Below are 21,755 nucleotides of genomic sequence, written 5' to 3'. Positions count from 1 at the left end.
GCTGCATCCATTCTCAATTTATTATAAAATAGGAAATCTAATTAACAACCTAAGTTTTGTGGTAATATCGGAATCCTTAATTCATAATACTGTTTCATTCCATTTATTCCAATCGCATTTGATTAATTTTTTAAAAAATAAATTCGACACTCCACCAGAAATAATTTACTACTTTTCTGATGGTTCAGCTGCTCAATATAAAAATAGGAAAATCTTCATCAATGTTTGTTACCATGAAATCAATTTTGGTGTCCAAGCAGAATGGCATTTTTTTTCTACGGCACATGGTAAAAGTGCCTGCAACCGCATAGGCGGCACAGTAAAAAGGTTAGTTGTCAAGGCAAGCTTACAAAGACCTTATACTGATCAAATAATTACACCTTTATAATTTTATAAATATGCGGAAGAGCATATAAAAGGTATAAATTTTTCTTATGCCACCATACCAGAGTATGAGGAAGAGATGAGGCTACTTGAGAGATTTAGTAAAGCTATCTCAATACCTGGGACACAAAAAATTCACGCAGTGTTTCCGATTGGTTAGAGATGAAATAAAAATTAATTTTCTTCATCCTAAAGGACCAGCAAATTCTTTTGTTTATCCAGCGGCACAAGATCTCCTTTACATACCAAAAAATAATATTTTAACAATAATTAACCCATCAACGGCTACTGGGCGTACATATAATCTATCGTAAAACGAAATTATCATGGCGTCAAAACAATTAAATTTAAGGAAAACCCGAAAATAAGTAATATCTTTCATGAATTTTTATTTATCTATTATATTTACAAATTAATAAAATAATTTTACGAAATTTAAAATTATTAATGCTGGAAAATCTTATTATTTATGTTTAAAATGGAAAAAAGTTTAAAAAAAATAATAATTTTAACAAAACGCGTAATTTTATAAAGGAGCGCCATCTATTTTTGAAAATAATATTTATTTTTTGATTTTTTAAATCGCAATAAGTAAAAAACCCATGGCTGTCCCAAGTTTAAATTTTTTTTATAAATAGATATAAGGTTAGAGAATAAGAAAATATTAAATTCAAAAAAATTTGGAAAGCGAAACACTTGGAGTTTTCATGTTTAAAATTTATAACTTAAATAAAAACCGCAACAATATTATTTTGAAAAAATTTTTAATATTCAATAAAAGGCCCTTAATAGAGTTATAAATTGACATATAACTTATATTTTTAAAATCATTATTTTTTAACTTATCTCAATTTTAAAAAATCGCATTTTTCGAAAAAACGTCATTTTTGGCACTTTTGACCATTGATATCTCAGGAACTATGAGTACTAGGAGGCTAAAATTTTGGATTCGATGCTTTCTAATGATATTCTCTCAGTATACAAAATTTTATCGAAATTAAAAAGGTCGAGCCGAAAAGTTATCGATTTGGTATGGAATTACCCATATAACGTATTTCCTCTGTCGAACCAATTGTATTGATGTCTAACAGCTTACTTGCGTTAAACACACTTACTCTAAAGCTGACATTTCCCTCTTTTAACATATTCTAATGCTAGTAATATTTTCCCGAAAGGGGGCGTCTTTGTATAAAATTATATATTAATCAGTTTTTAATGGTTTTTCTTGGACTATTTGATATAATTTAAAGGATTATTCATCTTGTAAGTGAAAATAACAATAAATGGGGCTTTTATTCAATTATAGAAATTGTCTATCGATAAAAGAAATTCAATTTATTACTTTATTATAAAATTTTTTGCCCATATAACATATACTTAATGAATATTAATAAAATATATTCAACCAAGTTTATAGTTCTTGAATATATGAATCAGAATCTTGTTCATTTCATAGACGCCAAAAATAATATCAAAATTTTCTCTACTCAATTTTTTAAAATAATTTGAAATTTTTAAAATATTACAAATATTAATTTATTATTATTATGAAATTATATACAAAATAAAAGTATTATCATAAAATTACCCAAAACAATATAAATATTGGATCGGATTTTCTAAAATCGGCATAGTCTTTCTAAATTAGAATAACAATAAATAAGTGTTTCAATCAATAAAATAAATAAAAATTTTAAAATTGATTAACCCTTTCGCGCCCAGCGAGATCATTTGTCATTAAAATTTTTAATCAATTAATTTTTATATTTAAAGAAACTAATGGTTGGTACTTAGAGATATTAATTTATAAAACAATATTTATTATTTCATATTTTATCATTAACCTGTCAAAATCATTATTTTATTATGTCAAAATGATTATTTTATTATATCAAAGTACAAGTATTTTTTGTTTATGGGAAATATTTCAAGCGCGAAAGGGTTTTATTCATTCAATAACACATACTCACTATATTAATTCATTTTTTAATAAATTTCTTGGTATTTTGATTTCTATCAACACCTAACCCCAAGCCTGGAAAAACTATAGACGAATATACAGTTAAAATTGTACAAGAATTTTATTGTATGGACGAAATAAGCAGAATCATACCAGACAAGAAAGATTGCGTTTCGATTTTGACCAAAGACGGAAAAAAGAATACCATAAGAGATTAATTTTAGATAATTTGAAAAAAATTTATATATTTTTTAAAGAAATGAGGCCTGATGTTAAAATTGGTTTTTCGAAATTCGCAAGCATTCGCCCAAAAATTGTATACTCGTTGAAGGTAGTGGTACACATGTATGTGATTGCAGCTACCACCAAAATTTAAATTAATGATCATTGGATCAAATTTAACCAATGATATGTTGCCCTTTAAAACATACAAACATATTTTACACTTAATAATTTGTAATTCGCCTCAACCATCCATTTATATGGGCAAATGTGATAATTGTCCAGGGTCAACACATTTACGCGATCAAATAGAAATATTGTTTCGTTCTAAGGACATCGAATTTATAACATACAAACAATGGCTATCCGTAGATAGAACCACCCTTGAAACAATAACCAAACCAGTAGGTGAATTTATTAATGCCTTTTTAAAATAAATGGAATCTTTATCATTTTTTTATTTCAACGCAACAATCGTTGTATCAAAACAATCTAAAATTGAACTTAGACGAAGACCAATATTTAATTTTGTGATTTTTAAGAAAACTATAGCTTTATACTTTAGGATGAAGTACAAAATTATCATTGGAATAGGGCTCAATCCACTGTTCACCCTTTTGTTATATATTATAAAGATAATTTTGCCAATATTTGTTGCCTAAATTATGTAATGATATCCGAATCTTTGCAACACAATACAATAGCAGTACATAATTTTAAAAAAACATTGCTAAATTTTTTAATTAATAAAATTTTTTATTTTTCGGTGGATCCGCTGCACAGTACAAAAACGTAAAAATTTTATTAATATTTGCCATCATGAGATGGATTTCGGGGTACAGGCGAAATGGCATTTTTCTGCTACAGCACACGGGAAAAGTGTTTGTGATGGGATTGGTGGCACTGTTAAAAGATTAGCCGCTAGAGCTAGTTTACAAGGCCTTACTCAAAGTACACATCATATGAATTGTACGAGTTAGCTAAAGAAAATAATAATGTCATATATTTTGAATAGATGACCAAAATAAATTATGATTACGAAGATCTATTACTCAGGGAAAGATTTTCAAAAACTAGATCTATACCTGGAACACACAAAATACACCTTGATTCCAACAGATCTACATAATTTAAAAGTAAAATATATTCCAATTTAATAGAAAGTACTTTGGAATAGTTATCATATAATGATGAAAGTATAATTATTGAAGAAATATCATGATACCTAACTTATTTTTATGATTCTAATTGGTGGTTAGCTTTGTTTTAGTGAAAAATCAAAAGCAGGAAGAAATATATATAAAGTTTCTACACCCATCCGGACCTTCAAATTCCTTTACATTTCCAAGATAGACGACACTCTTTGCTTGCCCAAATGTCATATCTTAACATTAGTTTCACTGTTAAATGCTACTGGCCGTAGTTATACTATACATTGTCGTCACAAGAAAGTAAATGCGCTACCGAAAAATTAGAATCTTTTAAAAGTAAGTTTAAATTTAAATTATAGTAATTTTTTTAATATTTAGGGCGCCATATATGAAATGCACAAGATTCTGATTCATATATTCAAGAACTCGAAACTTAATTAAACATATTTTATTAATATTTATTAAATATATGTTATATGGGCAAAAATTTTTATAATAAATTATAAATAAAGTAATAAATTGAATTTCTGTTATCGTTAGACAATTTCTATAATTGAATGAAAGCCCCATTTATTGTTATTTTCACTTACAAGATGAATAATCCTTTAAATTATATCAAATAGTCCAAGAAAAACCATTAAAAACTGATTAATATATAATTTTATACAAAGATGCCCCCTTTCGGGAAAATATTTATACACTTTTCTAAACATTTTTATCGATTTTGAGAATGAAGATGGCCGCGTCCCAGACCAATTTTTTTTTATAAATATAAAGGAAGAGTTTAATAATGTCTACTAAATTTTTTAAAAAAATTGAAGGTCGTATTATTTCCAAAAAATCGTTTTTAGTCCTTATTAGCATTTCCCTCTCTTTTACATGTTCAAATAATCTATATTAAATTTTAGCCGATACGAATCCATGATTATAACTACTCATTAAGGATGCCTATCATCTCAATTTAGGTTATAAATAATTTGAAAATATACTAAGTTCTAGTCAACTCATTTTAACCTTTTCATATTTTAAATATCATAATTGTTATATATATATATTTCGGGGGCGAAGTTAATTTTGAGCATTCATTGTTATTTGTTTTATTAATAATAAGCAGACCTGCAGGCCCGGCCCTAAGCCCGGCCTGGGTACCAGGGCCTGGCCGTATTTTAAATTTTTTAAATATACCCGGGCCGGGCCTGAAAATTTTTTTTAAAAAAACTCGGGCCGGGCCTGAAAATTTTTTTTAAAAAAATACCCGGGCCGGGGCGGGCCGGGCGGGCCGTATTTTTTTTTAAAATTTATACATTGTTATATTTGTCAATTAGATTATATATAGTTATGATTAATATAATGTTTGGTGAAAGTTAACACTATCTAACACTCATAGTATCTATTACATAATAAAATTATAGTTTAAAGGATTAAATACATTATTATATAATATATAATATATGTTATATTTTTTATTAATTAAAATATCATTTTTATTTTTTTTATAAATACATAGTATATTCTCAAAATATTATTTACACAAATTTTTTATAGTATCAATTTGTAATATACTAAATATTTATTTAGAATAAAAAAAAATAAAATATGTTTTTAAACGGCTTCTTTTGAGCCGATTTTTAAAAACGGCTAACTCAGTTTTTTATCCAGAAAAATATTATGCAAGCCTGAAAATTTTGCTCATAGAAGGAGCAAAGGTCTAAACATATAGTATCAAAATTTCGAGGCTTAGTCAATATTTTTCTGGTGAAAATATGAGTTAGCCGTTTTTAAAAATCGGCTCAAAACGAGCCGTTTACTAATATACTTGCTTATTAAATGATAATACTCGCCGAAAAATATGATAAAATACGAAATAATCAATTTTTTGTATATACCAGGTCAAATATAACTTTAAAAAATTCCGAGGCCCCAAAAATTTTTTTAAATATCCGGGCCGGGCCTAAAATTTTAAAATCCGGGCAGGGCCGTAAAAAATTTTTGAAAAAAATCCGGTCCGGGCAGAAAATGTTTTAATCTGGGCCGGGCCGGGCCGTACAAATGGTACCTCTGTTAAGAATTTAATTTTGCGTATATATTCATTGTCAATTTTGTTAATTTATCGAGTCATTATCATGAAAAATATATATTTTATTTTTAAGAGGAGATTATAAACTATATTTATTTTTCAAAATATGCAAGATATAAAAAAGACAAAAAAAGGTAAAAATATCATTATTTTTTTTGTTTAAAATTATTAAATCATTATATTATTTTGTTTATATATTAAAAATTATTTTTCATCATTTGTAAAAAATTAATTATAAATTATTGTGTCGCATATATAAACTTGTTCTTTTTTGGAAATATTTCTGTATCTGTAGAGAAAAGTATAAATAAACAAATTATCTCTGACGTTAAATTGTGTGTCATCTTTATATAATATTGTAAGCGCGAAGTTTAAAATTATTACTAAAGTCCTCTTAAGTGAGGCGGCTGAATATGAAAAAGGGATACCAAAGTCCTCTTACGTGAGACGGCTGAATATAAAAAAGGAATACCAAAGTCCTTTCAAGTGAGGAGGCTGAATATAAAAAAGGGATATCAAAAGTGAGGCGGCTGAATATAAAAAAAGGTGTAACAAATTCCTCTTAAGTAATGCGGCTAAAAAAGGGATACCAAAGTCCTCTTAAGTGAGGCGGCTGAATATAAAAAGGAATACCAGAGTCATCTTATCTGTAAGCGATCTTTGCGCTGTGACCTTTAATAGTAAGCCCTATCGTACGGAAGTGCTGTCCGTTTTTTGTTACATTTTTAAAGTAAGCACTGTCGTACGGAAATGCTGCCCGTTTTGTGGTACATTTAACAGTAAGGCCTATCGCACATAAATGCTGCCAAATTTTTTTTACAGTGGTAGCCAGGACGTTGTGGGAAAAAGAAGGCGTCGATAATTATTTTATATAATAATAATAAAAGGTATACGGGAATTACAAAGTTTAAAGCTGTAGATTTATCCGGATCTTAAAAGTTGGTGGATGTATATGTGCATCATTTGACTATTTTCACTATTGATAATATCTTATCTGTTGACATTACAAATTACCAAAATATTTATTTTGAAGTTGATCATAAACTCTCTATGTTTAAAATTTGTGGTATTGGGAAATATAATATAATGTTTTTAGGGCGTTGATTGTGTTACTAATATGGTTGTGTAGTTTAATCCTGGGAAAAAGGATAAGAAGCTGGAGCGCGAAGATAAAGGGGCAAACTTTGACGATTGAAGTACAATGGAGGGGAAGATATGATGGGCCGAGTAACGTGGTTACCGGTGCAGGAATTAATTAAAGGGTAGATTGATATAGAAATCAGAAGAAAAATAACCAGGAGATTGATAATCGGTATAGAGGATCTGGATATAATCAAGTGTGGGGGGCATATATAAGACCGAGAAAAAATTCACAAGGATGGCGAGTGGAAATGAGATTATTGATTCGCGAGGATCTGGGAGAAAAGGCCATATGATGAGAGATTGTCGGGAAACGAAATGTTTCTAATGTGGAAAATATGGTCATATAGCCCCGTACTCGAGCAATTATAACACCAAAGGAGGTTTTCCGCAGAGAGTAATGGGTCAAAGTGCCCAGATCGTGCGAACTATTGAGAGCGAGAAAGTGGAAGGATTGTTGGACATATTTTGAAACAAACTGGAGAACAAAACATAATGTTTTAGATGTCGAAAAGAAGGGCAAATAGCAAGAGATAAAAATTTATGACTATATAATAGCGATGAATCATCAATGAAGGTCGGGGTGTGGCAGTATAAAAAAATTAATATAAATATAATAGTCCTAGAGTGTAGTTGAATTTAAATGGGAGTATGGTATCAATGTTTTTTGACACCGGAGCGGCAATATCTATGATGGGTCGGGCCATATATTTTTTTAAAAATTCGGGCCGGGTCTGGTCGGGCCTTGGAATTTTTTTAAAATATATCTAAATTTATCAATTATATGTTGAATTTTTTATGTAAAATAAAAATATTAAATTTTATTTATAGAAACTAGACGTAATATAACATATATCTTTTATTTTGAGTAATTATAAAAGTTAATTTCTATATTTAAATAAATTCGGGTCGAGCCAAGCCGGTAAAATTTTTAAAAAAAAATTTAAATTCGGGTCGAGCCAAGCCGGTAAAATTTAAAAAAAAATTCAAATTCAGGCCTGGCCGGGCCGGCAAAACTTTTTTAAAAAAATTTCGGGCTTGGCCAGGTTTAAAAATTAGGACCGATGCAGATTACTACCTTATAATACTTTAAAAAAAATTCTAAGTTTGACTTTACTGACCATATAATTAAAATTAAGATAGTAAAAAAATTATGAAAAGAAAAATTGAGCATTCCTTTATCTTTCAAAATATAATAACAAACCAAAAAATCAACGATGAAATTTTTGTACTTGATTTAATTTTTAAAAATTGACAATTTCATTCATTTTGTATTATTTTATTACTTTAATTTAGTTCTTTATCTCATATTTTAAAATGTTAAAAATATAATTGCAATAGTAAAATAAAACCTTAGGTCCTTTAAGCGAATCATAACTATCTCCAGATTTTCCTGGTAAGCCAGCTAGTCCTGGTTTTCCGGCCACCCCTGGTGGTCCTGGTAATCCAGGATTTCCATATTCTCCCTTTTCACCTTTAAATAACATTAATTATAGCAATAATGAATTAATTTACCTTTATAGGACTGTAGGCGAGTATAATCTATTTGTGCAGGCTCACCTTTTTGTCCAGTAAATCCACTCATTCCATCTAAACCTGGTTGGCCCTAAAAAATTATTCCATTTTAAATAATATTTTTATAATTAATCAAATATAGAGCAAGACATGTAAAGTCTAATTTTTTCGGCCCTAGCCCGTCAGCAGCCTCTAGGCACAGTAGTGGCCTGTTTCGGGACGCTGTCCATATTTTTTAAAAAGCTTATAGGAAAGAAATCTAAATAATTTTATGCTCATTTTAATGTTATGTATTAAATATTCGACAATATTTTTTATAATTTAATGAGGTTTAACAATTTTTTATTATATTAGTTACAAAATATCATCTGAAAATGAATAATAAGTAGTAAGTCCGGCGGTTGCGTTGATTATTTTACTGCCAGGCCTGGCTGACGACCCGCCCCTGCAGGACTTTAAGCTGTAGTTAAATGAGTGGGATTAAACTTTATAAAATTGTAAAAATAATATTCGTTTAAATTAATATTCGTATGAAGCAATTGAATAATATTAGAATACTTATAATTTATTGAAATAATTCTAATTAAATGAATATTATTCCAATAAATGGGTAATTCCATGAAAAATCGACCAGTGATTCTGCCGACTATCTTAAAAATGAATGAATGGCATGTTAGTTATTTATGTTGTAAATGTTAATAATATCCAAATTTTAGAGCGCTAGTTCAACCATATCCAAAGATACACGCTTCGAAAATCGCGTAATGTTTGAATTCATTAAATCTTTATACTTAAGATAGAGTTAGAAATAATATATCATTTTTTAGCCCTTAAATTTTTACATTGAAAAATATCGAAAAAAAATTAAAAAATTCTAAGTGTTTTCGTATTTCCGGTAAAAATAAAAAATTAACATTGTTAGGAATGGATTTTTTTGGGGGTAGATATTCTCTAAAAATATTTATTACTTTTATATTATACTATTTAATAAAAAATCTAGATAACAATTTTTGATATTTTAATTTTATTAAAATTTTTATTATTTTTATAAATTAGATAGCGTTATATTATCTAATAAAAAAAAATATGTATTATATTGGTATTAAAATTTTAAAAAATCGATTAAGTATAATCAATATGATGTCCTGGGGCAATAAGTAATTGTTGACTCTATATTTTAAAATATACATATTTTAACAAACAATTATAAAAAACAATACCTCTTGTTTTAATCTTATCCCATTTTGCGCTTATTAATAGAATTTCCTGAGGCAATAATTTGTATAGGTCCTGTCACTTTTGTGGGATCTATTATCGTTATTATTTGATTTTTGGGCAACCATATCTTTTCCTCAATTGTGGGGTAGTAAAAGGAGAGGATGGTGACGGTCCATGGGGATCTAAAAAGGAAATATATGGATCTAAAAAGGAAATATATATCTCCTCAATAATTTCATTATTTAGTACTGTGGCTAACCACCAAAATCGTCATAAACACATGTTACGAATCCTTTAATATAGGCAAGACAAATTATCGGCATTTGATATTGTTAATTTGAAAGTCCTCTGCATATGAATATATTTTTCATAGGTTTTCTTAAACTCAAACGAAACAGAATAATTTCCCGAGTTCCTGGAATGAGGCAAGATAAATTGAATCTTTCTCGTAGTTTAATCTCTTCTAAATTGTATTGTTCGTTGGTTATATATGTAAAATTTACTGATGGCATGTTTTGTTTTGCAAACTGATATAAATCAATTGGTGTTAAAATATGTCCAGAACTGGTGCGCTTAAGGCTTGAACGTGCTGCTAATCTTTTTAATTCCGCCAAGCCCGTCACATAGACTTTTCCCATGGTATGTAGCTGAAAAATTCCATTCAGCTGCTACACCAAAATCTGATTCATGAAAACATAGATTTAAACAATTTTTGTTTTTATATTGCGCAGCTGATCGTCAGTGCAGTAATATATTTTACTGGTCATAAAAATAACGATAGAAGATCCAAAACAATGAAAGGATATATCTAGAAATTATGGCCTCAGGATTCTATTAATAAGCGCAAAATGGAATATGAAAAAATAAGAGATATGATTTTATAATAGTTTGAATATAAAATTTTAAAATAAGTTTATTTTACAATATAGCGTCCTATTAATCATATCTATGTGAACTGCCTGCTATATCGCCCCAGAACATCATTTGATTTTTAATCCCAATACAATTCATATTATTTTTATTAAAAATATTATATTATAATGATTTTTGAATATAATGCCATCTATAATATTATCTTATAAATAATAAAAATTCAAATAAAATTAAAAAAACAAAAATGGATATAAAGTTTTTTTGTTAAATAGTTTAATATAGGTAACATTTTTAGAGAATATCAAGACCCAAAAAAATCCCTTACTAACAATGTTAATTTTTTACTTTTACCGGAAATAAGAAAACACTTGGAATTTTTTTATTTTTTATTTATTTTCGATATTTTCCAATATAAAATTTTAAGGGCTATAAAATGATATATAATTTGTAACTCTATCTTAGATATTTTTTAAAAAACAATTAATGAAATCACGCATTGCGAGATTTTTGATTTTGAAGGAGTATATCTTTGGATCTGGTTGAGCTAGCACAAAATTTTGAATTTACAAGAATGTACAAAATAGATAACCATCATGCCAAGTTTCGTTCTTTTTAAAGATGGTCGTCCGAAAATCTCGTTTTTTTGGTCGTTTTAGATTCTTAAAACGAAGCACTAGTATTGACACAATTAAAAATTCACTTTAGAAAGGGATTTAAATTTTCTTTTAGAGTATGAAGATGATAATATGAATTACTTTGAAGGGACTCTTATATAAATAGGAGTGAATTGGGGGGGGGGGATACAAATTGTTAATAAAATATTTTATTTCATGAAAGGATTGTGCGACAATTTAGCGATAGAAAGTATTATCTTTGAGAGACAAAGAATTAGAAAAATTATACAAGCTCATTTTTATGATATTTTTTAAAAATATCATTAACATATTATATAATGAAAAATGTTTCAAACGAAAATATCAAAATTCTTTGAAAATAATTTCATAAATTATGATAAGAAGTAAAGATCACCGCAAATCCAGATCTCCCTGGTTGTCCAGAATCGCCATCATCCCCTTGTTCGCCAATTTCACCTTGTTCTCCATGCGAACCTCTTTCTCCTTGTTTACCTGGGAACCCATCCATGCCTCTTTCACCTTTTGTTCCTTTTTCTCCTGACCTGCAAAAATTACATGTGCCCCCAGGTTCCCCTAATATTACATAGAATTGAAAAAATTATCATCATATATAATAAAACCTTTTCCTCCCTGTGGACCAATTGGTCCTGGTCTGCCGTTAATACCAAGATATCCCGGTTCTCCTTTGGGTCCTGGAATCCCAGTGGGACCACTTACCCCATCAATTGTTTCTCCTGGGTATCCTTATTATATAGTATATGTTATAAATTTTGTGAATTAAATAATATTTAAATTAAATTAAAATTATTCATTTAGGTATTTATTACCGGCTGGTCCATCGAAACCGCGTTCTCCTTTGTTCCCAGGGATGCCATCCAATCCTGGTAATCCGTCCATTCCCGTAGGACCACTAATACCCATTCCAGGTACACCAACATATCCTAACTCACCTTTAGCTCCAGAAGGACCTTGCAATCCAGGAAATCCCTGAGTTCCGGGAAGACCTAATATTTATGATGTATGTGTGTGCATGTGAAGTGTAAATATAACCTGGTAAGCCCGAATCTCCTTTCTCCCCCTTTTCTGAAGATATGCCTTGAATACCAGGAAAACCTGACAAGCCAGGACTACCTACAGGGCCCACAGGCCCTCGAGGGCCTGGAAACCCAGCTAAACCCTCCGTTCCTGGAGAACCTTGTCTCCCAACTGCTCCTTCTGATCCAATTCCCCCAGAAGGCCCAGTTCTTCCTTCCATATCGCTCTTTTAAAAAACATTTACATAATTTTGATAATAATATTTAAAAATATGTTAAATTTAGTTTGTATAACATCATCCTAACTAAACTAGTTTTTAAATATGCAAACTAAAAGAAGATCAAACGTTCATCGTTTATTATTTTCGAGACTGAAGGTACCCTAACTCTATATCTGGAATGGGGCGCATTCTATAGATTCTATTTAATATTCAATTTTATCGTTCTAGAAGAGAAATAAGCAGCGGCAAAAAGATTATAAACGAAAAAATTTATTGGGAATTTAAATTACTAAATAAATATTACTCATATATTTTATTTAAAATTATGTTTTTAAAACTTTTAATATAATATTTAAGTAGAGGAACAAATATGAATGGAATATATTCTGCATGAATAAAAAAATAGAATCTATGAATTTATCCAATGTGCTACCTAAAATCTAATCGGAAATTATAAAACCAGTAATGTAGTGAAATTAGTATTAAAATATTCTAAAAAAAATTGTAAACCATCATAAAAATGAAATTTTAATAGCTAAACCAAGATTGAGCTCAAATTAATATATCGGGATTAGTGTTGTTAAATCATCTAACTTTAACCAACTACAGTAAGCAAAGCGTTCAGTCTGAGAAATCGCTTTAAAACTTTATGAAAAATTGAATTAATTTATAAAAACGGTTAAATATCAAGTATTTATTTTAAACATCCAAAAAAATCGTTCGGTCAATTTGTAATATAAAAATATTTTGAATTATTATATTATGATAAAATATACTCCAGCAATTCCGGGAGCGCCTAATAGGCCAGGCCGGCCATCCGGGCCAGGATCACCTCTTAAACCAGGTTCACCTAATAGTCCATCAACCCCTGGAAACCCATCATCACCTCGATCACCCTGTAAATATTATTTATATTTAATATAATCGATTATAAACTTTAAATCCAGATGGTCCAAATAATCCAATACGTCCTTCTTTACCCTACACATATATAGTTAGTTTAATTTAAATAATTTGTAAATACTCGTTTGCCAGCAGGACCCATTATTCCCTTTTCACCTTTTGAGCCTCTCAATCCAGGTATACCCTGAAAATATAAAATTGTTTTAAAGTAATGTGACAGGTCGCAATTAAATATACAGATAGTTTGATAATATAAATTAGTTTGCTAACTTCAATAAAATTTGCTAACGAAAGTGTAAAGTTATAAAAAGTAAAGATCACATAATTTGGTAAAGCTTGATTTATAAAATTTAAAAAGAAATAGATAAAAAACCGGTTTTCCTAAAGCGCCATCTAATCCTTGAGGACCTGGATCTCCACGATCTCCTGGGTATCCAGGATTTCCTGGTGGGCCTCTGGGACCCTCAAATAAACTTTCTATGCCTTCTTGATATTGATATGTTCCAGGAGGACCGGGAGGACCAGGGGGTCCTTGGTCGCCCTATTTTTATAATTATGTAAAGTTTCAATTAATTTTATTCTTTTTATGCGAAGTGAAGTGCGCCACTGATAGCCAACAATTTTTGTTAAGCTATGATTGTTGACTTAGAGCTATGCAAGTCAACTTAAATCTGCCTAAAACCATAAAAAATTTGGCAAGTCTCCTAAAAAAAGCAGGATAGGATCGGGTTAATTTTGAAGATAAAGCCAGGTTTACCAAAATATTTTAAATTACCAATTAATGCTTACTCTTTTAAATTAAAGTAAACCTTGTTCAATGTTATATTTTTCATTTAAAAATTTCGTATCATCCGTGGTTCACTCCTAAGATAAAATTTGGTCCAGGCCAGGCTTTAACATAAATTTAATTCAAGCCCGGCTTAACAATAACTATAAAATTTTGGCCAGTCCGGCTCGAGCCTAAAAAATTGAAACTGCAGGGATCTACGGTTGATTATCGTGTTGGAGTCATAAAAATCTGGGTTGAAGATTATATTTAATAAAATTCGTGATGTGAAATAATATTTTTCCCAATTTATAAATATTATATTTTAAAATAGTGTATAATAATGATTCCATTTTAAATTATACAGAAGTTGAGAGAATCTAAATTTTATCATCCATTAAATAATACTTCTATAAACTTGTTTAATCCATCTCGAGCCTAATAAATTTCAACATTTGTTAATAATTTATTTAGATCGAATGATAGATAATAATAACAATCCATGGTAACTAAGAATAAATGATAAAAATGATAACCAGGTAACGAAACGCTATATATGTGGAAATATAAATTTCGTACATAATTGGAAATAAGCATGTTCCGGTCGGAATCCACATGATTTATATATGGTTACTCTATAAATGTTTTGCCCTAACCGTTTAAAACGAGTTTTCGTAAATAAAATTTGTAAAGAAAAAAAAATTATAAATAAATTGAAAAGATTTTTTTGTTGGATCTGGAAGTTTCTAGGGATATTTTCTGCCTAAGATATAAGTTTTCTTTCAACTAAATAAAACTTAATTATAATGAAGATAAAATTATATATTCTTTTGAAAGAATGTCGCGGTAGATCCATGATTTTTTTTAGATAAAATCATTAATTATAATTTTAAAGAAATGAAAACGCCATAATAAATAAATTATAGAAATGCATATTTTTAAAAATGTTTTTCTTTATTGTTTAAAAAGTGATCAGCATTATATTTTTATAAATAAATTAAATATTAAATATATTAAAAATTCAATTATTAATTATGCATAAATATTTGAAGAAAATTTTTTTTAAATAATTGGTATTATTATCATGATAAATTAATTCTACTTAGTTCCTCATAAACAAGAGTAAGGTATTTTTGTGATAAAAATCATTTTAATTTTTTTGCAATTTCTGATAAATTCGGTAAAAACATAAGTCTATTAAGCATAACATATACACGCTACGCGATGATATATATTTGCCTAAATACCGGCGTTATTATAATTTTGCGATGTGGAAATTTATTTATAATATATTTTAAAGTTGAATGAATAAAGTAATAAAAAAAATTACAAGCTCCCCCTTTTCCCCCCAAAGTCCGATTCCCATATTTCCTTCATCTCCACGTGGACCTCGATTTCCTGCTATTCCAGGAAATCCAGAATTTCCTAAATCGCCTTTAGATCCAGGATAACCGTCTATACCAGGAAGACCCTTTATACATTATATTTTCAGTTGGATACATATATATATTGTCATAATTAATGTAAATTTTTGTAAAATCATCGTTGGTAGGATTTAGATTTGTAAAATTTGATTTTTGGTAAAGTCATTATGTATTGCGTTTTGTAAGTTATTTTTATTTTATATAATTTTATTTTTAGTTTTATCGCGTTAACATTTTATTTTTAGATTTGTGAAATTGGTATATTGTGAAGTAATTATGATTGCGATTTTTTGAGTTATTTTTATTTGATATAATTTTGTTTCTAGTTTATCAATCGGATTTTCAGCATGATTTTTATAATTTTTAAAAAAATGTATTTTTAGCATGATTATGATTTTTATCATTTTAAAAAATATATTTTTAGATATTTATTGTTTCGACTTATTTTTATAGCTTCCCTATAAGGGAAGCAAATAATAATTATCAATTCGTATTTTTTTTCTGTTTTTAAAAATTTATTGTAGAATAATTTTTTTCCCTTCTAGTCTGTATTATAAATTGTGGAATTTAATAAAGTTTTGTCTCAAAGAGTATTCGTAGATTAATATTCTTAAATTAATAAGAGGCACAACGTGATATATATATATACTATATTTCAAAAACTCTGAACTTTAAATAATAAAAGTAAAAAATAACTATACTGGTAATCCTGATATCCCGTCTCTACCCAAATCCCCCTTGAGTCCAGTTGAAACTTGGCCTATAACAGCTGGTTCACCCATAAGCCCTTTTAATCCAGGATTCCCAGGTAGTCCTGTTTGTCCGGGTGGGCCTAAAAGACCAGGTAAGCCCATCATTCCCTAGAGTATGTGTAATGATTAAAGTATTTAAAAATAAGATAAAAATTTAACATCCGTTCCATTGCAACCATCAGCTCCAGGAAATCCTCTAGAACCAGAAGATCCTTGAATACCAGGAATACCATTTATACCAGGAAATCCGGGCATACCCATTTTCCCCTAAATATATTAGATTATTATAATCTCAATATATGATTACCCTATCGCCTTTGGGACCCATTGGTCCAGGTGCACCGATTTCTCCTTTTCCCCCTTTTATTCCTTCTATACCTGTATCACCGGGAAGTCCTAATGGCCCTTGTAGGCCCTGAAGTCCTGGAGGCCCTGGGATACCCTTTCAATTAAAAATAAATTTCATATATATGGTATCGAAAGTTTTACATTTTTTTTGGCATAAAAATTTAACACATAAATAATATATAATCGACTTTAATAAAGCCTTAATTTGGGGTTTAGTTTGATAAAGTTAATTAAGTGTAAGTGTGTGAATAGATTTCTAATAACCAAATTTTTATAAAAGATCAAATTAAAAATAAAATAGCACTAAAAAAGTTTATACAATTTTTCATGTAAATTTTTTAGCAGAATATATATATATATCTAATTCCACATATACTAGCGACCATTTTATAAAGATAAATGAGAGTGAAAAAGTTTGTTTTTATGAATAAGGAGCAATAAAAATGTATAAATTAGAAAATTACTAATTAGGATATATAAACTGTTAACAGGGAAAAAAAATTTTAAATAATTAATTATGTTGAAAAGAAAGAAAATAATTTATAATATATTTTACGTACAAGTAATCAAAAAAAAATTAATTAAATGTTTTGGTGAATGAAAAAGAAAAGATAATATATAGTTATTGATAAAATTGATTATAAACAGAGGACAATCAAATATTGAAATAAATACTAACGAAACCAACTGTGAATATGAACGTATCATAAACAACAATAATGAGACTACCACTGAAAGTGCTATTTGATTTTTAAATTACTTATTTGACTTTTTATTATTTATGAGTAATTTGGAAGGCGTGTTGTGTATTAAATTATTTTATTATTATCCTCAACATCTTTAAAAAAATTTAAATTATTTTATATATACTTTTTTTATATAAGATAGTTATTGGAAAATTAAAACCATTATTATCTTTTATTTTTATAAATTGAAGCTTTTAAAAAAGTTACTTTTAAGAGTAGTATAAATCATATATAGTGTTTTGAAAATTTTAATCCGATATTAAAATAAATTAAAACCACATATGCATAATTGTATATTAACCATTAGAGTTGAATATTCTAGAAGAATCACCCAAAAAATCTTTCATTAGCTTTCATTTTTACCCTTATTTTTAGAAAAAATTTGTAACCCCTCTCCATTCTCCGACGACATAAATTTGGACGTAGAGTATATTAGGAACACTCAAAAAAATATTCCTATTTGCTTTCATTTAACATGCTTGTCAAGATACTTTTCGGAAAAAGATTAACACCTCTTCCCTCCCTACGACTAAGTCTTGAGGACCTATGATAATTATTTTGATAGCACTCAACTATTTTTTAATTAGTTTTGATTTGATACCCTTTGTCGAGATTATTTTTTAATTTACCCCCCCCCCCATCCTAAACTTGAGGACTTAGAGAATAACAATTGTGGGGTAATTTTAAAAAAGCACACGTGGGTCATTCTATATCAAATCAATCAATTTACAACCCGCCCATTTTAGATTTTGCTAAAATTTGGTATATAAGTTAATTAAGTGTTGTAATTGATGAATTCAAAATATTAGCCCCTTAACTCTATTAGAACCGGTGATATAGGTCTCAAAGTGGCCTTGCTTGGTCGTTTTACGAAAAAAGTGATTTTTAAAATAGGGATAACTTTAATATTAGATGCACTATATATATCAATCATGGCTCATTTTATAGTCCTAAGTAAACTCTTCCACGTATTTTAAATAATTTTAATTTTTATTTTTAATTGCGGTCAAAAACTTATAATTAATTTTTTTAAATGTTAGTCTAAATTTTTTTACTCTATTGTAAAGAGTACCAAGAAATGTTCATATAAAAATTTTCAGAATGTTGAAAAAAAGATTAAGTAGGAAAAATGTTTAAAATAAAAATTCCGCTAGTGGCGTTAATAATTTTAAATGGCTTAAAACTTCATTTTTGAAAATAATAGTCAATCTATTTTTTATTTATATACCATAATATAATATTTGTTGAATAAAATCGCATTTTGGCACAAAAATAAAATTGCCGCGAGATAGCGCAAGTAATTTAAAAAATATAGCTAATTATGATTTAAATTAATTATCGATTTTTCGATTCATTTTCCATAAATTTATCGATTTTTAAAATTAATTAATACTATTTAAATTTGAATATAATAATATCTAAAAATCCTTCTAATATAAATAAACATTTATCAAAGAAGAGATTAAAATAAGTACTTGGATGACAGAATTTGCCAAAATCAATATTGGAGATTATATCTGTATTGCATGCCGCTTAACTTTATATAAATATAAAAAGGAGGGTATTCCAAATTTCCAGGAAAACAATACCGATACAACTTCTAATGAATTCTTATCCGCCATAGAAGTAGAAAATGATACTCCAATTAATAACGATAAAGCACAACTCCCTATATCTTTCTTGGAATCCTTAAATTTAACGTTATTAAATATTGGATAATTTCTAATTTAGAAAAAAGAGATTAAAAGAAAAGTAATGTACTAAGCAAAAGCTTGCAAAAATTTCAAAGGGTATATAGAAAATTACTCAACCAGCGATGGAAATAAAAATAGCAACGTTTTGATAATTCAAAATAGTTATGTATGCTCCAATTTGGAGGTAATGTCGTTAATAATAGATACTTATGTGTTTTAAATAAGAATTGATAATCCTCCGAATTGGAGCATTCATAACTATATTTTGAATTATCAAATTGTTGCTATTATCTCCATTTCTGGCGTTGCTATTATTTATCTCCACATCTGGTTGAAGAATTTTGTCTATACCCTTTGAAATTTTAACAAGCTTTTGCTTAGGATATTATTTTTCTTTTAGTTTCTTTTTTTAATTGGAGATTGTCCAATATCTAATAACGATGAATTTAAGGATTCGAAGCAAGATATAGGGAGTTGTGCATTATCGTTATTAATTTGAGTAGCATATTCTACTTCTATGGTGGATTTTAAGAATTCATTGGAAGTTATAGCGGTATTGTTTTCCTGGTAAATTGGAATACCCTTTCTTATATTTATATAAAGTTAAGCGGCATGCAACACAGATATAATCGCCAATATTATTTTGGCAAATTCTGTCATCCGGTGACTTACTCCAATCTCTTCTTTGATAAATATTTTTTATATGAAAGATTTTTACATATCATGATATTAAAATTTAAATAATAAATTTATCGGGAAAATGAATCGAAAATCGATAATTAATTTACATCATAATTAGCTATATTCTAAATTACTTGCGCTATCTAGCTGAAATTTTATTTTTGTGTTAAAATGCTATTTTATTAACAAATATTATATTATGGTATATAAATAAAAGGTAGAATAACTTTTATTTTCAAAAATTAAGTTCTAAGCTATTTAAAATTATTAACGCCATCTAGCGGATATTTATTTTAAGAATTATTATTACTTAATCTTTTTTTTACCACACTGAAAATTTTTATATGAACAGTTCTTGGTACCCTTTACAAAATATCTGAAATTTGGAAAAAAAAATTTATACTTATTATTTAAGTATATTTGCTTTATTATATATATATAGGTGGTTTTATACTTCCTTTATTAGAATATTTCGTATAGTTTATAAATAAAAATATAAGACGTTAAAAACATTATAATTTTAGAATAAAAATTATTTGTAAAAAAAATAATAATTATAATTTTTTCCCCTTTTTGGGTTTATATAATTTTTGAAATTGTTAAAATAAATATATATTTATTAATAATTAGAAAAATATAATATTACGCCTTATAACAATGACTCGATAAAAAAAAATATAATTCATTAGTAATCCTATAAAAAATAATATTTATTAACAATGACTCAACTATTATTATAATAACTTCTGTTACTCAAAAAAAACGAAATATATAACAATACTAACATTTAAAAAAATTAATTACAAATTTTTGACAGCAATTTTAAAAAATTTTATAAATTAATTTTATTTAAAATACGTGGAAGAGTTTACCAAGGGTTATAAAATGAGCCATAATAGACATATAGTGCATCTAATAAAGTTATCCCTATTTTAAAAAATCATTTTTTCCGAAAATGGCCAAGCAGGGCTACTTTGAAACCCTATATCTCCAGTTCTAGTAGATTTCGTCAATTACAACACTTCATTAACTTAAATACCAAATTTTAGCAAAATCTGAGATGGTCGGGTTGTTAAGTGATTGATTTGATATTGAATACCCACATGCACTAAAAATAATTTAAAGCATTGAAAATGTAAAAAAATTTTCTAACAATTTATTATATCATTTGAAAAAGAGAAATAAAAATTTTATATTGGATTTTTAGAAAAAAAGTTGAGAAAATTAGTAAAAATCCCTATAAGTTTAATTCTAGCAATTAAGGAAAGAATTCTGAACATTTCAATTTTTATTCTGAGCTAAATAATATGTCTAAATATAATATACCCTCGCTCCTTTTTCGCCTACGCAAGTACATTTTGAATTCGAACAATCTCGACCACGACAGTCTTTGGGGCGAGGTAAATAATATTGTTTTCCCTGAATATATTTAAATTAATTAATACTCAGCAAAGTCATTCAATAATAAATGAATATTTTAAATGAGCTAATTCTTTTACTTCATATTATTTATAAAATTTATACATTTATGATTACAAAAAATATAATAAACAATTTATAAAAACATAGCTATTAGATTAGCACTATAAATAAATTCGAGACCTGCAGGCCCGGTCTGGAGAAGACCGTAAAAACGGGCTTTGCCAGCACTTAAAAATACAAATGCAAAATCCTGGTAAGATCAAATTTTTTAAAATAAATTAAATTATACCAACTAATTAGTTTGAAATCATGTAATCGATCTTTTTTTTTCTAGAACAATTTACAAAATAGTGATAAAATTATTTTACATGACAAAATTTTAAAAATCCAGGCCGAACCGTGAAATGGTTAAAATTTTAAAATCCAAGCCGGACTAAAAAAATTATTAATTCGTCCTGGCCAGGCTGGGTTTTAAAATGAAATTTTAATTCAGGTCGATTTTAAAATTTAATCTAGCCTAGTCTTTTAATAAATATTTGAATTGGGGATACAGAAAATTTTTACTATTTGTAAAAATTTAATTGATATT

The 21,755-nt window shown here is 27.8% G+C and overlaps 1 protein-coding gene across 1 annotated transcript in view; it reads right to left on the bottom strand.

Moving 5' to 3' along the window:
- LOC135929995 (collagen alpha-2(IV) chain-like) overlaps positions 1-21,755 on the bottom strand; it is a 56,790-nt gene that overhangs the window by 28,129 nt on the left and 6,906 nt on the right. Inside the window, exons 3-17 of the mRNA XM_065466752.1 lie at positions 21,071-21,163; positions 16,583-16,717; positions 16,435-16,542; positions 16,225-16,383; positions 15,430-15,570; positions 13,707-13,874; positions 13,455-13,517; positions 13,367-13,411; positions 13,207-13,326; positions 12,226-12,436; positions 12,003-12,179; positions 11,796-11,918; positions 11,570-11,748; positions 8,450-8,540; positions 8,287-8,408 (exon numbers count right to left, since the gene is read on the bottom strand). Of these exons, the coding sequence (XP_065322824.1) occupies positions 8,287-8,408; positions 8,450-8,540; positions 11,570-11,748; positions 11,796-11,918; positions 12,003-12,179; positions 12,226-12,436; positions 13,207-13,326; positions 13,367-13,411; positions 13,455-13,517; positions 13,707-13,874; positions 15,430-15,570; positions 16,225-16,383; positions 16,435-16,542; positions 16,583-16,717; positions 21,071-21,163 (1,935 nt within the window). The remainder of the gene's footprint in view (positions 1-8,286; positions 8,409-8,449; positions 8,541-11,569; positions 11,749-11,795; positions 11,919-12,002; positions 12,180-12,225; positions 12,437-13,206; positions 13,327-13,366; positions 13,412-13,454; positions 13,518-13,706; positions 13,875-15,429; positions 15,571-16,224; positions 16,384-16,434; positions 16,543-16,582; positions 16,718-21,070; positions 21,164-21,755) is intronic.

This window comes from Gordionus sp. m RMFG-2023, chromosome 5 (assembly GCF_954871325.1).
Source record: "Gordionus sp. m RMFG-2023 chromosome 5, tfGorSpeb1-WG-v2, whole genome shotgun sequence".
NCBI lineage: Eukaryota > Metazoa > Nematomorpha > Gordioida > Chordodea > Parachordodidae > Gordionus > Gordionus sp. m RMFG-2023.
This window is presented reverse-complemented; position numbering and strand designations above follow the sequence as displayed.